Source organism: Galeopterus variegatus, unplaced genomic scaffold, assembly GCF_000696425.1.
Source record: "Galeopterus variegatus unplaced genomic scaffold, G_variegatus-3.0.2 Scaffold3377, whole genome shotgun sequence".
Taxonomy (NCBI): Eukaryota; Metazoa; Chordata; class Mammalia; order Dermoptera; family Cynocephalidae; genus Galeopterus; species Galeopterus variegatus.
The window spans coordinates 122,336-136,752 of record NW_007729488.1 but is presented as its reverse complement, the minus strand read 5'-3'; the positions used below and the strand labels follow the sequence as shown (position 1 = coordinate 136,752).

Genomic DNA, 14,417 nt, shown 5'->3' with positions numbered 1-14,417 from the left:
TTCCTATATGTTATGTTTACCCTAAGTATGGAATCTTGCCCTAGTGAACTCAGGCAGGTTTATATGCGCTCTTTCTATTACTGTCTCTAGAAACACCACAATATTTCAGGTTCTTCCCGAGAAGCTAGAACCTGAGCCAGAGCTTTCCTCCCTTTCCTGCCAGCAAGGTCCACGCTATACTTCTGTTTCTGTCCTTCCAGCTTTAAGCACAGGTGTAGTGGGTGGTACCAGAATTCTCAATTTCCGTTTCACATTTCTCTCTTCATCTATTTATCTACCGTGAGCTTGACTTGCTAGCAGTAAAAATGGAGTAGTAAACAGCCTCTACCTACATGGATCTTCAATTGTAATTGGAGAGAAAAACACTTCAAAAAGTAGATAACTGATAATTCCAGATTATGATAAGGGCTTTGGTAGAAATAAATAGGGTGATGTCACATGGATATAACTATGGAAAAGAAAAGCCACTTGAATAGGACACTCAGTGTAAGGTCTCCTGAGAAGGTGATGTTGAACTGGGACATGAAATAAAAGTCAGCAAGGTAAAAATCCAGAGGAAAAGCAGTCTGGGTATAAGAAACTGGGAGGGTGGCAACCTTGATAAAACAAAAGGAGGTGGGTATGGCTAGAGAGTACCTATTAAAACAAAAAGGTACTGCTCCCTGGGTCACTTTGGAAATTTATACTGCTTTGTTCTGAATAAGATTGGAGGGAAAGAAGGTATGCCATACAGTCTGAAATTCAAGGAGCAATCACTTACAGCAAAGAATTGCCCATGTCCCACATGAATTTCACCTATTTCCTTCATTCGTGTAGATGGAAATCTGTTTGTAATGATCTGAACCTAAAACTTACCCTTCATTTACATATAAACAGTCTTTTCCCCCAGCTTTATTGAGGTATAATTGACAAATAACAAATGTATGTACTTAAGGTATACAACACGATTTTTGATGTAAGTATACATTGTGAAATGATTACCACTACCAAGATAATTATACACCATCTCCCAGTTACATTTTGTGGTGAGAACACTTAAGATCTACTCTCCTAGAAAATTTCAAGTATTTGATACCTTATTAACTATAGTCACCATACTGTACATTAAAGCTCCAGAACTTATTCGTTCTGCATAACACAGAGTCTTTTTATACAAGTTATATATACAAAGCAAGGGAAAACCATACATAGTTTTGCTTGGAACTTTACTGAGTTGTTCATCCTTCAGGAAAAATCTCACCACTGAATGGAAGGCTACTCTGGTACTTGAAATCTCTATCTGTATTAGCGTTAGTCTCAAGCTTGCTGACTCTATAGTACATACATATCAGGGTATTTCAAAAGGTCTGCCTGAATCGCTACCAATTGATATACATATTACTTTAAACTGTTTTCCTTTTATTTATTTTATAATTAGTGAATTATAGTGATTTTTAAAAAAATATATGTAGATTAGTTATCTATGGATTTTATTTAGGAATAATAAAGGACGTATTAAAATTCCTTATTGTAAAATTGGAGCATTGGGTCTTCTAGTTGAGACTCTCTGGGCTAGCACTTAGCAAATCAAGAAAGGTTAGTTGGAAAGGGATTCAGGGACCAGGGCGAGAAGAGTGTTACAGGCCATTAGAATTTCAGATTTTATACCAATTGCAATGGGAAGCAATTAGAAAGTTGTATGCAAGCTGGTGAAATGATCTTATCTGCATCCATGTTTGCAGTTGATCTAGAAGAACAAAACTGAAGGTGGGGCTCTCCTTCACAAGGCTACTGAGGTAGTCCAGGAGAAAAACTACCGGAAGTGGTAGTTTGGGACAGGGTATTGATCATGAAGAAGTGAATAGATGTAAATAAATTCTGAAAGTAAAAGTGAGAAGACTCAGTGGTAGACCAGATATGGGTATGAAGGAAAATAATTAGAAATAAATCCTAGGGTCTTTGGGCTTGGACATTGGACAAGGATAAAACAAATATGAGAGCAGGGTAAAATCAGGAGTTCTGTATTGATCATGCGCCCTACTGAGACAACAATTTCAAATATCGTCTTGAATATCTAGAAGGTAATTGGAGAGAAGCCTCTAAAACTCAGGAGGAGTCTAAGCCAGGAGTAAAATGTGTGCTCTGATTTCATAATTGAAGGTAACGTAGTATAGTCCAAAGAGCAATGAGCCAAGCCTGGTTTCGGGTCCCAGCTGTCTACTAGTTCTGTGATCCTGCGTGAGTCACTCCATTCTCTCCGTATGTATTGCACACCTGCTCCCATGAGGCACACAGCATAGGACCTACTTTCAAAGGGCTCAAGTTTTACAAGGACACTAGGTATGGGGGAACTTAGTATCTCGTTGAGTGCCCTAATAAAGATGGAACCTATTCTGCTCTACTAAAGGGATGGCCACTATGGTTCTTTCTCAAGTAAAAATTCTGAATGTAGTGCAATTGATTCTAGCTATTTAGGGAGTGTCATGGAGGAAGGGGGACTGTTTCAGAAGGGTAAAAAGAGGGAAGTAGGAAAGGAATCATTTTTACACAAAACTCCATTTCTTTTAGCTAAAAATAGTCTTCCCTCATGTGACGTGGTTTTGGTTTTTGCGGGGTGGGGGTCGGGGTGGCTGGCTGATACAGATATAGAACCCCGGACCTTAGTGTTATCAGCACCTTGTTCTATCCAACTGAGTAAACAGGCCAGCCCACTTTGAGCAGTTCATTGAAATAGAATTGCGAATTGATTTTCTTTTTCTCCTGTTTTAACAGTGTTGGTGGAATGCAGCCGTCTTAATTTTCGTGTTATAGCTAAAAGAACTCTACTTTATAGAGATGAACTTGTAGGTCCTGATGAATTGTTTCTAGGGACTGGCTGTCAGGCAATTAGAGTGAGACCAGATGAAATTGAGTTTGACTATCCTGTTAGTCTCTGCGGAATTGAAACACAGGTAAGAGAAATAACCATTTAACCTACTACCATCTGTAAAGTCTTTGAAGTGTTGTTTAATGTTTCTTCTTATAATATGCTACTGTGATTGCCAATTGGTGCCATAGACTGGGTGCAAGCCTAGGAGGAACATGAAGAACCTTCTCTCCATATTCATTCATTCACCAGAGACCTACTTTGTGTAGGATTCAGAGTGAATAAGAAACTCAAAGACCTTTCTCTCAACAGGCTTACAACCTATTGGGATACAGCACGCATTACATGTATAGCCTGAAAGAGTATCCAGCATTTCCACGTATTTTCTAATGCTCNACTGGGTGCAAGCCTAGGAGGAACATGAAGAACCTTCTCTCCATATTCATTCATTCACCAGAGACCTACTTTGTGTAGGATTCAGAGTGAATAAGAAACTCAAAGACCTTTCTCTCAACAGGCTTACAACCTATTGGGATACAGCACGCATTACATGTATAGCCTGAAAGAGTATCCAGCATTTCCACGTATTTTCTAATGCTCGTAAAATTAATATAAAATATATATTATAAATAATATAAAATAATACAAAATAAAATTATTGTTATCCCCACTTATGTAGATTAAGGAATTAAGGCACAAAGGCCAGAGATGTAACCAAACTTAAGAAGTTAATATACAGTAGAGCCAGGGACAGAAACCAGGTTTGCCGATGCCTATTCTAATAAGCCTTTTGTTTTGTTTTGTTTTGAATTATGACTCTGGGATAAGTAGGATATAATGTATAACCAGTTTTGTGGAAATAATTTCATGAAATTAAAATCATGAATTGCCAGGCTAGAAACAAGGGCAACAGCTTCAACTTAAAAATGAGATGTAACCAAACTTAAGAAGTTAATATACAGTAGAGCCAGGGACAGAAACCAGGTTTGCTGATGCCTATTCTAATAAGCCTTTTGTTTTGTTTTGTTTTGAATTATGACTCTGGGATAAGTAGGATATAATGTATAACAATGGTAAAAAGAAATTACTCCAGGGAGTTCAAAGAAAAGAAGGTTCTGAGATGTCTATTTCTTGCTCAGAAATGGACTTTACTTGTTCTCTATGTCACGAAGATGATTGAAAATATACTCATAGTATTTCAACATCAGAGTAAGAAGAGCTTGGGGAAGGTTTCGATAACGTAGGTTTCTACCGCACCCAAAGTGAGCGTAACATATCCAATTTACCTTGTCTTAATTTGTGCTGCTTTATACACGAGGCTAAATATGTTCTGCCATCAATCTGCCCTTCAAGTCACAAGTAAGGGAAACCTTGGATATGTTGACATGATGTTCTTTCAGTGAGTCCTCTCCACTGACCCATAAGTATCATGGCCTGAGAGCACAGTTTATGCTTGCCCAGAACATGCAATTACACCAGCCCTGTGTCCACCCCAGCGAGGTGTTTATGACTCACATATCCTTCAAACATCTGCCATGAAGAAATCCAAAGGCATTTGGAGGCACTTTTAGTGGTTAAAAGCAGCTGTCACTACTAGAGCTTTTGGCAACAGCCTAAACCAGTGGTTATCAAGTGGGGATGATTTTGCCACCTAGGGAACATTTGATGATGTCTGGAGGCAATTTTAGTTGTCACTACTAGTGGGAGGATGCCACTGGCCTTTAGTGAGTAAAGACCAGAAATGCTGCCTAACACCCTACAAGGCACAGAACAGCCCCTCATGACAAAGAATTATCCAGCATAAAATGCCAATAGTGTCAAGGATGAGAAACATGGTCTCAAGATGAGAAACAAGGATGGTCTCAATCATCACACCTGCCTTCTCTCCTACCTCGGTATTCTAAGCAGCCTTTCACTAAGGAGCTTAGAATCATTATAACTGAAACAGCTTAAACTCTGATGTCATTGCTATACAATCCAGATGAGGGCATTTCATATTTTTTAAATTGCATTTCTTCTGTCTTACCACTTGATTTAAATAGCTGAATGAGATAATTTATTTAGACTCCAAGAAACATATGAGTCATTTGTCTTATAGAATGTTATGTAGCTAATAAATTTATGCAATAATTAATGACATTGCAATCTCTCTATTGAAGTTGGAAAACAGAAGATATACATAATAGTGTGATCTCAATAGTGCAAACAACAGAAGGCTCAGGTGGAAATACAATCAAATACTTACAGAATTGAACCCACGATGATATGATCATAGATACTGCATCTCATTTCTTGAACACCAAATACATTTCAAATGTTCTCTATGGGGAGTACATATTTTCTGTTAAGAAAACACAACTGATTAGCACAAATATGTAATACTAATTAGCTATCCTCCTTTTGGCTAATGTCTTCAGAAACTTGAAAAACTGAAGTAAAGAGAAAGTATATTTCAACTGAGAGATATCATAAAGTATTTCAAATGAAAGAATTTAATTGTCTTGCATTTTAAAACCTTTTCTTGTAGAGCAATTTTTCCACTAAGTAGCTGTGAAAATTTTTTCCCCTAGAATTCTGACCTGAGGAGGCTAATGAAAAACCTTCAAGGTCAACTGACCCTTAGTTGCCAATTCTATTAAAAAATTATATGCCATGTGTTTTTGTTCTATTTTCTGATTAAGCTAAGTGCTTCTGCTTTGCCAGAGAGAACTATAATCACCTTAGTTGGGATAAATATCTTGATCTCTAGAGATATTGGAGTGGCCAACTTTTTATTTGGACATACTAAAATATGTGTGGCAAATGAACATGCATTTCAAAAGTCTCTTTTCCCACCAGATTTTCTATGATAGAGTTGTCATTCAATCCTGGCTTACCTACACACCAAGGAATCAATTAATTTCTGCTGAACTTCATTTGAATTGTATGGTTCCCAGGTCAGTCAAAAATATCCTTTGGCTTCTTCCTTAAATACCAATAGCTTTTTGCTGAAATGTATCATCTCTTACCCAGAGACACTGAAAATCATGACTTTTTATAGGTTCTCAACCTTACATCGTCTGCCCATGTTATTTAATTTCTACTGCAGTCCACTATTCAGAGGTCAAAACTCAGACCAAATGAGTTACACAAAATTACAAAGTCAGGAGTGGACCTCACCTCTTTATTCTATACCCTTGATTCTTTCTATCTACTCTCCTGCAGATTGTGAGGACATGCTGTCAACCCTAATTCATGACACCGACATTTGACACACAGTGTCTACAGAGGTTTCTGTAGAAGTTTGCAGGTTGGCTTTGACTCCACAATTCAAAAGGCTCTGAGTTGTACAGAAGAGTTGGGGTTTGTTAAAATAAATAACAATTCATTTCCCCTCCTGAATTTGAAATCAATTAGGTAATAAATTGCATAGAAGATATAGCTTATTTCTAATAAAGCCGATAGGCAAATGACGCTTTAGAATCATAGCTAGAACTCCTCCTACAAGCCCACTGTGAAATAAATTTGTTGACCAAGGAGCAAGAAGAATTGGATAATTACAGGTCTTCCTTGAGTGCAAAAAGCCTGCCCAGTAAGCTGACCTTCCGGCCACAGAGCAGACCAGAAAGTGGCCCTGTGAAGAAAGTCTGTCTCCAAAAATTCAGTGAGACTGAACTAAAAGTGATCGGTTCCTTCACCCAAATTCACTACGAAATAATGCTTTCCTGGTTCACTGAAGAGAATTAAGGGAGAAGGCCTGGAGAAGATAAAACTGCTCCTCCGATAGTTTCCACTCCTGGAGAGTGGACCAAAAATAAATCTTTCTTCTCTGGAAACTTAAAAAATTAAAACACTCCATTAAACAAAATGAAAAAATAAAATTCTCTAGTTTAAGCAGTAAGTATATAATTTCTTATAAGAAAATTGGAATTAAATAAGGAGAAAAGATTAGAATGTTTGCTAAGCATAGATTCTGCTAGGTAACAACTTTTGAGCAAAAGTGCTGCTTGGCCCTTGCTAATAACAATAACCTCATTTATTGAACTTTTATTATGTGATAACCACAAGTTTACATGAGCTTCAGGCATTTTAATCCTCATTATCGACCCTATGCACAAGTCACTAATATTATCCATATTTAATGACTTAGAAACTTAGGTACATACACATTAAATGATTCATCAACTTCACACAGCTAGAAAGTCCCAGGTTTAATTCTAGGCAAAATAGCTCAAACAACTATTTTACATCACTATGCTCTCCCATTCTGTGCTGGTTGATAAGCTCTTGTCTCTCATCTTCCAACCTGACTGGACCCTGACTGACATAGTGTTTGGAACAAAAGTAATAGGACTTCAGTAACTCTTGGCAACCTAGTAAATAAACTTCAAGAGATTCTAGGAATTTCATGCCTGAGACTAATCATCTTGCAGCAAAAATTACTACAACACACTGTAGAAGTTTTTCTAAAAATAGTTTTGCTTGAATTTTTTTTTTTTAATTCAACAGAGAACAGTTTCTGTGTCCATAACTTATTATCTCACAGTGGGGGATTCGGTAAGAGTGTTGAACAAAATAAAAAGTTATAGCTGTTAAAGCAAGGCCTGGTAGTACCTGAGCCCAAAGTTCAATCCCAGGAATGACAACTCTGAAGCCTTTGTAATGCTTTTTAATTCCTTTTTTTTTTTCTTTCAAAGCTCCTATGTCTTACCTGATGAGTCTTCTAACAACTCCCTGTTGAGCAGCATGTATGCCGTTCCCCTTTCTGAACCTCAACACTGGTTCTTGATACAGTACAGAGTCTGTGTGAGATGTAACTATGCTCACTTCAGAGATAACTGGGTAAGGATACCTACAAAGGCCAATATTTAATGTACCCAATCAGGTATTTTATGACCAAAAAAATGTATTAGGGGCAAGTAAAAAACCAGGTACATATAAACCCCCCACTGAGGCCTGAATGACATACAACTCAGTAGTGGAGGTGTACAAACAGGAGTATATGGAATCCTCTCTCGTAGCTCGTATCACTCCGTGTTTGGTATTAACATGAGCAAGACCCTACATTCACCAGTCTCATAACTTTCTCCTCACCCTAGGATGTTTTTCCTTGGCAGTAAGAATCTCATTTTACAGAGTTCAGAACTGAACATCTGAGTCCAAAACCCATAACTGTAATGCAAGGAGGGGTCGATATGTCCAGGAGTTGCCAGTTTCAAACATCTTATTTTTCACAAAGAGACCAAATGTTTTAAGGTTGGGGAGGGGCCTTTGAAGGAAATGTGCAGGCTAAATTATATGGATTATACGACGGAGTCCATTTCAAAAAATTTTTTTTCAAACATATAGGACTGCTTTGATTTTTTTCTTTTTCTATAATTTTTAGGAGACAGGATCTATGTTGTTTCTATTCTTAAAATTTGGACTATCCCAAGACTATCCGCAATGTAGCTCATATCTGGGAATTATTTTTTAAAAAAATTATATCCTGAAATCAGCCTGGTGTATTTTAGCTGGTTCCATTTCCACGGGTGTGAGCTCACAGAGAGTCCTCCCTCTCTTTTGAACAATATCCTTAAAACTTGAGTCTTATAAATACTATATATCAGCTGCTTATGAACTTTCTTTTCCCACAGTCAAGACCCTTTTATGGGCCACGCAATCACTCAATTCAAAGACATTTGGACAATTCTTTCAACTTCAAATTTTAGAAGCTCAAGTCCTTGGACATTCAGCAGCAACATAAAGGAACCCAGTTTAATGATGTGATATGGTATTTCATTTTTATATATTTGTGTGTTTTTAATTCATTTTAATCTATTGTAATCCCCTTCATGATGCCTTTGAGAAGAGGCCATCAGCGTTTTTAACTTTTAATGTGGTTGATCGCAAATTCATGAATAAATCTTGACACACCTTATTGTATCTCTGTATTTATTGTATCTGTAATTTAGCTAATATAAATTTAATTAATTTAATTCTAAGCTGCTGGTCTGAGTTACCAGGAAGGGAGTAAGGTTATTGCCAATCTTGTTTTCTATAGCTATTTAATACTCAACTTTTGAAAGCTGGTCCAAGTTATATGCAGTACTGTGGCCTGTAAGCTTACTTGGAAAAGAGTAAGTAGAAATTGAAACCTACCAGAAGCATAGAGAGTTGAGAAGGGCAAGTGAAAAGGATGTCTATTTAGATCTATCCCAACCATATTATTTTGTTATAAATTCAAAGGGTTGCATTTGAGATCTAATGATTTGCCACTCCCTTAGTCACATCCTCCTGACAGGGCCAGAGCAATCAGGCAAGAGAAAGAAATAAAGGGCATCCAGATTGGAAAGATGAAGTCCCTATTTGCAGATGACAGGATCCTAGACATAGAAAAGCCTAAAGACTCTACAAAAAAACTTCTGAGTTGCTCAACGATTGCAGCAAAGTTGCAGGATATAAAATTAACACACAAATATCACCAGCATTTTTATACTCTAACAATAAAGTAGCAGGAAAAGAAAGCAAGAAAACTAGCCCATTTATAGTAGTCATCAAAAAAATAAAATACCTAAGAATAAAGTTAATCAAAGATGTGAAAGATCTCTACAATGAGAACTACAAATCACTGTTGAAAGAAATGAAAGGACACAAAAAGATAGAAAGATATTCCATGCCCTTGGATTGGAAGAATTAATATTTTAAAATGTCCATACTACCCAAAGTGATGTATAGATTCAACACACTCCCCATCAAATTACCAATGACATTCTTCACATAAATAGAAAAAAAAATCCTAACAAAAGACCCCAAATAGCCAAAGCAATCCTAAGCAAAATAAATAAAGCCAGAGGCATAACACTACCCAACTTCAAATTATACTACAAAGCTATAGTAACCAAAGCAGCATGGTACTGGCATAAAAACAGACACATGGACCAATGAAACAGAACAGAGAACCCAGAAGTCAACCCATATATCTACAGCCAACTGATCTTCGACAAAGGCACCAAGAACATACATTCGGGAAAAGACTGCCTCTTTGATAAAGGGTGCTGGGAAAATTGTACATCCATATGTAGAAGAATGAAACTTGACCTGTACTTCTTGTCATATGCCAACACCAGCTCAAAATGGATTAAAGAATTAAATATATGTCCTGAAACTATAAAACTCCTAAAAGAAAACATAGGGGAAACACTTTGGGAAGTAGGATTGGGCAAAGACTTTATGAATATGACCCCAAAAGCACAGGCAACAAAAAGAATAATAAACAAATGGGATCATATCAAGCTAAAAATCTTCTGCACAGCAAAAGAAACAATTAACAGAGTGAAAAGACAACCTACAGAGTGGGAGAGAATATTTGCAAACTATGCACCTGACCAATGATTAATATCCAGAATATACAAGGAACTCAAACAACTTAACAATAAAAAACAAGTAACCCTATTTCAAACTTGACAAAGGAGCCAAATAGGCATTTTTCAAAGGAAGATACACAATGGCCCCCAAACATGTGAAAAAATACCAATGTTACTCAGCATCCAGGAAATGCAAATCAAAACCATATTGAGATATCATTTCACTCCAGTTTGACTGGCTATTATCAAAAAGACAGAATAACAAGAACTGGCGAGGATGCACAGAAAGGGGAACACTCCTACATTGTTGATGGGACTGTAAAATGTTTCAGCCATATGGAAAATGGTATGGAGGTTCTTCAAACAACTACAAATAGAATTGCCATATAACCCAGCAATCCCACTGCTGAGTATACACCCAAAGAATGGAAATCATCATCTCGAAGGGACACCTATGCTTCCAGGTTTACTGCATTTACAATAGCCAAGAGTTGGAACCAACCTAAATGTCCAGTGTCAGATGACTGGATAAGAAAAATGTGGCATATTTATACAATGGACTACTACTCTGCCATATAAAGTAATGTAATACTGCCATTCACAGCAACATGGATAAAATTATGTAGAGAAAATTGGGTTAAGTGAAATAAGCCAGGCACAGAAAGAGAAATACCACATGTCCTCACTTACATGTGGGAGCTAATACAAAATTAATAAATTAATTAAAAAAGAAAGATACAACAATCACAATAATACATTAAACTTCTTAGAGAAGAAAACAGAATTGAGGTTACCAGAGGTGGGAAAGGGGGATGCGAGAAGGGGAAGAATTGGGCCATGAAAATTGATTACATTATATAATAAAGAATATACTAATTACCCTGATTTGATCATCACACATTGCACACGGGTATTGATATTCAATGCTGTACCTCACAGATATGTTCAATCAACTATGTCTCAATAATTAATTAATTAATTAATTAATTAAAAGAAAAAGAAAGGAAATCACTCAGCCTGGCTCTTGATCATCAGCACAACCAGTTTTGTGGAAATAATTTCATGAAATTAAAATCATGAATTGCCAGGCTAGAAACAAGGGCAACAGCTTCAACTTAAAAACGATCACACAGGAGCCAAAAATCATGACATGAGGCAGGTGGCTGGTTCATGAGCAGGCGATTNGATCACACAGGAGCCAAAAATCATGACATGAGGCAGGTGGCTGGTTCATGAGCAGGCGATTGGCATGGGATGTGGAAGAGCAAGTTGAAACCTCAAGTAAAGAAGTCTTCTTTCCCAGGTAGGGTAAATGGAGTGGAGAGTTACACAATAGAAAACAGCTACATCCAGAAGGAAGAATAAAAAATAGCTCTTTCCCAAGCATAAGGATAAACTAGGTAAATCAGGTCTGCAGTGCAGAGAGAGATCCCTGAGGTAGTAGCATTTAAGCTGAAGGATGACTGGACCATTTGAGGGCAGGAAGCAGCACCATCTGAGAGCAAGAACTCAAGAGAGGAAAAGCACACATGCAAAAGCCCTGTGGCAGGAAGGAACTTGGCACATTAGAGGAACTGAAAAAGAGAAGCTGGAGCATAATGTACAAGACAGTGAAATAACACTTGAGAGGTAGAAAAGGCCAGAAGGTATAGGCTCTTAGAGATCATCTTTAAAGTCTGGCATTTTATTCAAAATGCAGTGGAAGCCTTCAAAGTTTAAATCAAGAATGAAGATTTTAAATACTTTTTTAAAATATCAGTGCAATAATAACATATCTCTGTTGCAAAGAAAATTCAAAACTTAGCTTTTCATAGATTAAAACTCTTAAGGCAATAAAGTTCAAACTGTGTCCCTTGAGAGTTCCTTTTCTTTAAATGTGGTATATGTATTAATCAAGTTTTAGAAGTGCTGCTGTAGTAGTTGGGTAGAGAATGGCTTGGAAAAGGGCACAAGTGAACACTAAGACACAAATCGGGAAGTTATTTCAGTGGTGCAGAAAATTATGGTAATTTTGACCAGCATAGTGGCAGTAAAGGCAGAGAGAATCAGACCGGTTCCAGAAGGTATTATGTGTGACATTAATGATTGATTAGATTAGTGATGGAGGGAGGCAAGCATAGCAACCAGATTTCAATGAGTTGAATGGTTATTAGTGAGTACAAATGAGTTGATGGTTATTAGTGAGATAATAATATCTATCAATTATGCACTGCTTATTATGCACCAGGTACTATTTTAAGCACCCTCCATATATTAACTCACTGAATCCTCATGAAAATCTGGGAGATATGAGCTATTACTTTCTACATTTTATTGATAAGGACTGATGAGACAAGGACGTTAAGGGACTTATCTAAGTTCCCACAGCTATTAAAATGGCAAAGATGACAGCACTGATGAAGAAGCAAGTATATGATCGAAGACTAAGAATTTGATTTTGGATGTGCTGATTTTGAAGTTTCTATGAGCCATCCAAGTAGAAATGCAGAGAATGCATTTGGCTATAAGTTGGGACTCAGAAGAGCATCTCAGAAAGAAGCAAAAATTTGAAGGCTTGGACATGGATGAGAACACCTAGAGAGAATATGTAATATGAGAAATAATATTTTATTACAAAGCCCAGAGATCATACAACGTTTAAGGTTTCAAAAAAAAAAATTGGCAGTGAGTACAAAGAAGTAAAAAAAAAAAAACTTGGAGGAAAATTAGGGTGTTGGATGTTGATGGTATTGTCTGAGAAGACAAGGGGAAAATGTGTCTTAAATTAGAAGAAAAAATCAACTATATTCCATGCTTTTAAGAATTCAGGTAGACTTAAACCTGGGTTTGAATCTTTAAAAAAAATAAGAATTCAGGTAGAAAATGCAACCCACAGAATAGGTGAATATGTGCAAATCACATATCTGATAAAGAGCTTGTATCTAGAATATATAAAGAACTCTTATAACTCAATAATAAAAACACAAATGGGGACCCAATTAAAACAATGATTTCTGAATAAACTTTTCTCTAAAAAAGATTTACAAATGGACAATAAATGCATGAAAGATGTTCAACATCATTAGTCATTAGGGAAATGAAAACCAAAATCCAATTAGATACTACTTCGCACCTACTAAGGTGGTTATAATCAAAAAGACAGACAATAAAAATTGTTGGCTATGATGTGGAGAAATTGGAACCCTCATACACACATTGCTGGTGGGAATGTAAAATGGTGCAGCAACTTTGGAAAACAGTTTGGCAGTTCCTCAAAAAGGTAGATATTATATTACCATAAGACCCAGTAATTTCACTCCTAAATATATACTAAGACAATTGAAAATATGTCCACACTAAAATTTATATATAAATGTTCATAGCAGCATTATTCATAATAGCCAAAAAAAGTGTAAACAACCTAAATGTCCATCAACTAATAAAGGGATAAATAAAATGTGGTATATCCATATAATGGAATATTATTTTGCCATGAAAACAAAGTTCTGATACATGCTACAGCATAGATGAAACTTGAGAACATTATGATGAATGAAAGAAGCCAGTAACACAGGACCATATGTTGTATGACTACTTATATGAATTTCCAGAATAGGCAAATCTATACAGACAGAAAGTAGATTTGTGATTGCCTAAGTCTGGGAAGACTGGTTAGTGACTGCTAATGGGTATGAGGTTTCTTTTTGGGTGATGAAAATGTTCTATAATTTGTGCTAAAACCCACTGAACTATGCACTTCAGTTCAATGAGATGCCAGAAATTTGTTGCCAAAGGCTGAGAAATAGGAATGTAGAAGATTTATTATGTACAATAATAATAAATTGAATCTAGAACCATCACTGAGATTGGATCCCAGTATGCCCCAAGGAGACAAATGCAAAGTCTGTTCCAACTCACTTGGTCTCTTTCTTCCCTGAAAAGGCCCAGAGAATGCTCCCAATATTAAATATAACATTAACACATGAATTAGTGAGGGGAAGTGGCTGAGAATGACAGTGAGAGATTTAGCCATTGAAGTTATCTCAGTCATTACAATATGATCCTAGATTAGGCAAAATTAGATAGTACTTAATCATGAAAGACCGGTGACAGCAATTACCATAACTGACTACAGAACCAGAATGACATTAGAAATATTTTTACCCACAAGGATCTATGACATCAGCTAATGAATCATAAAGTACCTAGGAATGAGATAGTCAGTTTGCTAAAATATTGTTTGAACTATATAACTGGAGAAAATTCTA

At 36.5% G+C, this 14,417-nt stretch overlaps 1 protein-coding gene across 1 annotated transcript; it reads left to right on the top strand.

The window, feature by feature from the left end:
- Positions 1-1,896: 1,896 nt before the first annotated feature.
- On the top strand, positions 1,897-6,571 carry OOSP2 (oocyte secreted protein 2). The gene is made up of 4 exons (XM_008584800.1): positions 1,897-1,900; positions 2,752-2,930; positions 5,684-5,781; positions 6,388-6,571. The coding sequence occupies exons 1-4, from the start codon at positions 1,897-1,899 to the stop codon at positions 6,569-6,571; spliced, it is 465 nt and encodes a 154-aa protein (XP_008583022.1).
- The last annotated feature ends 7,846 nt before the right edge of the window (positions 6,572-14,417 follow it).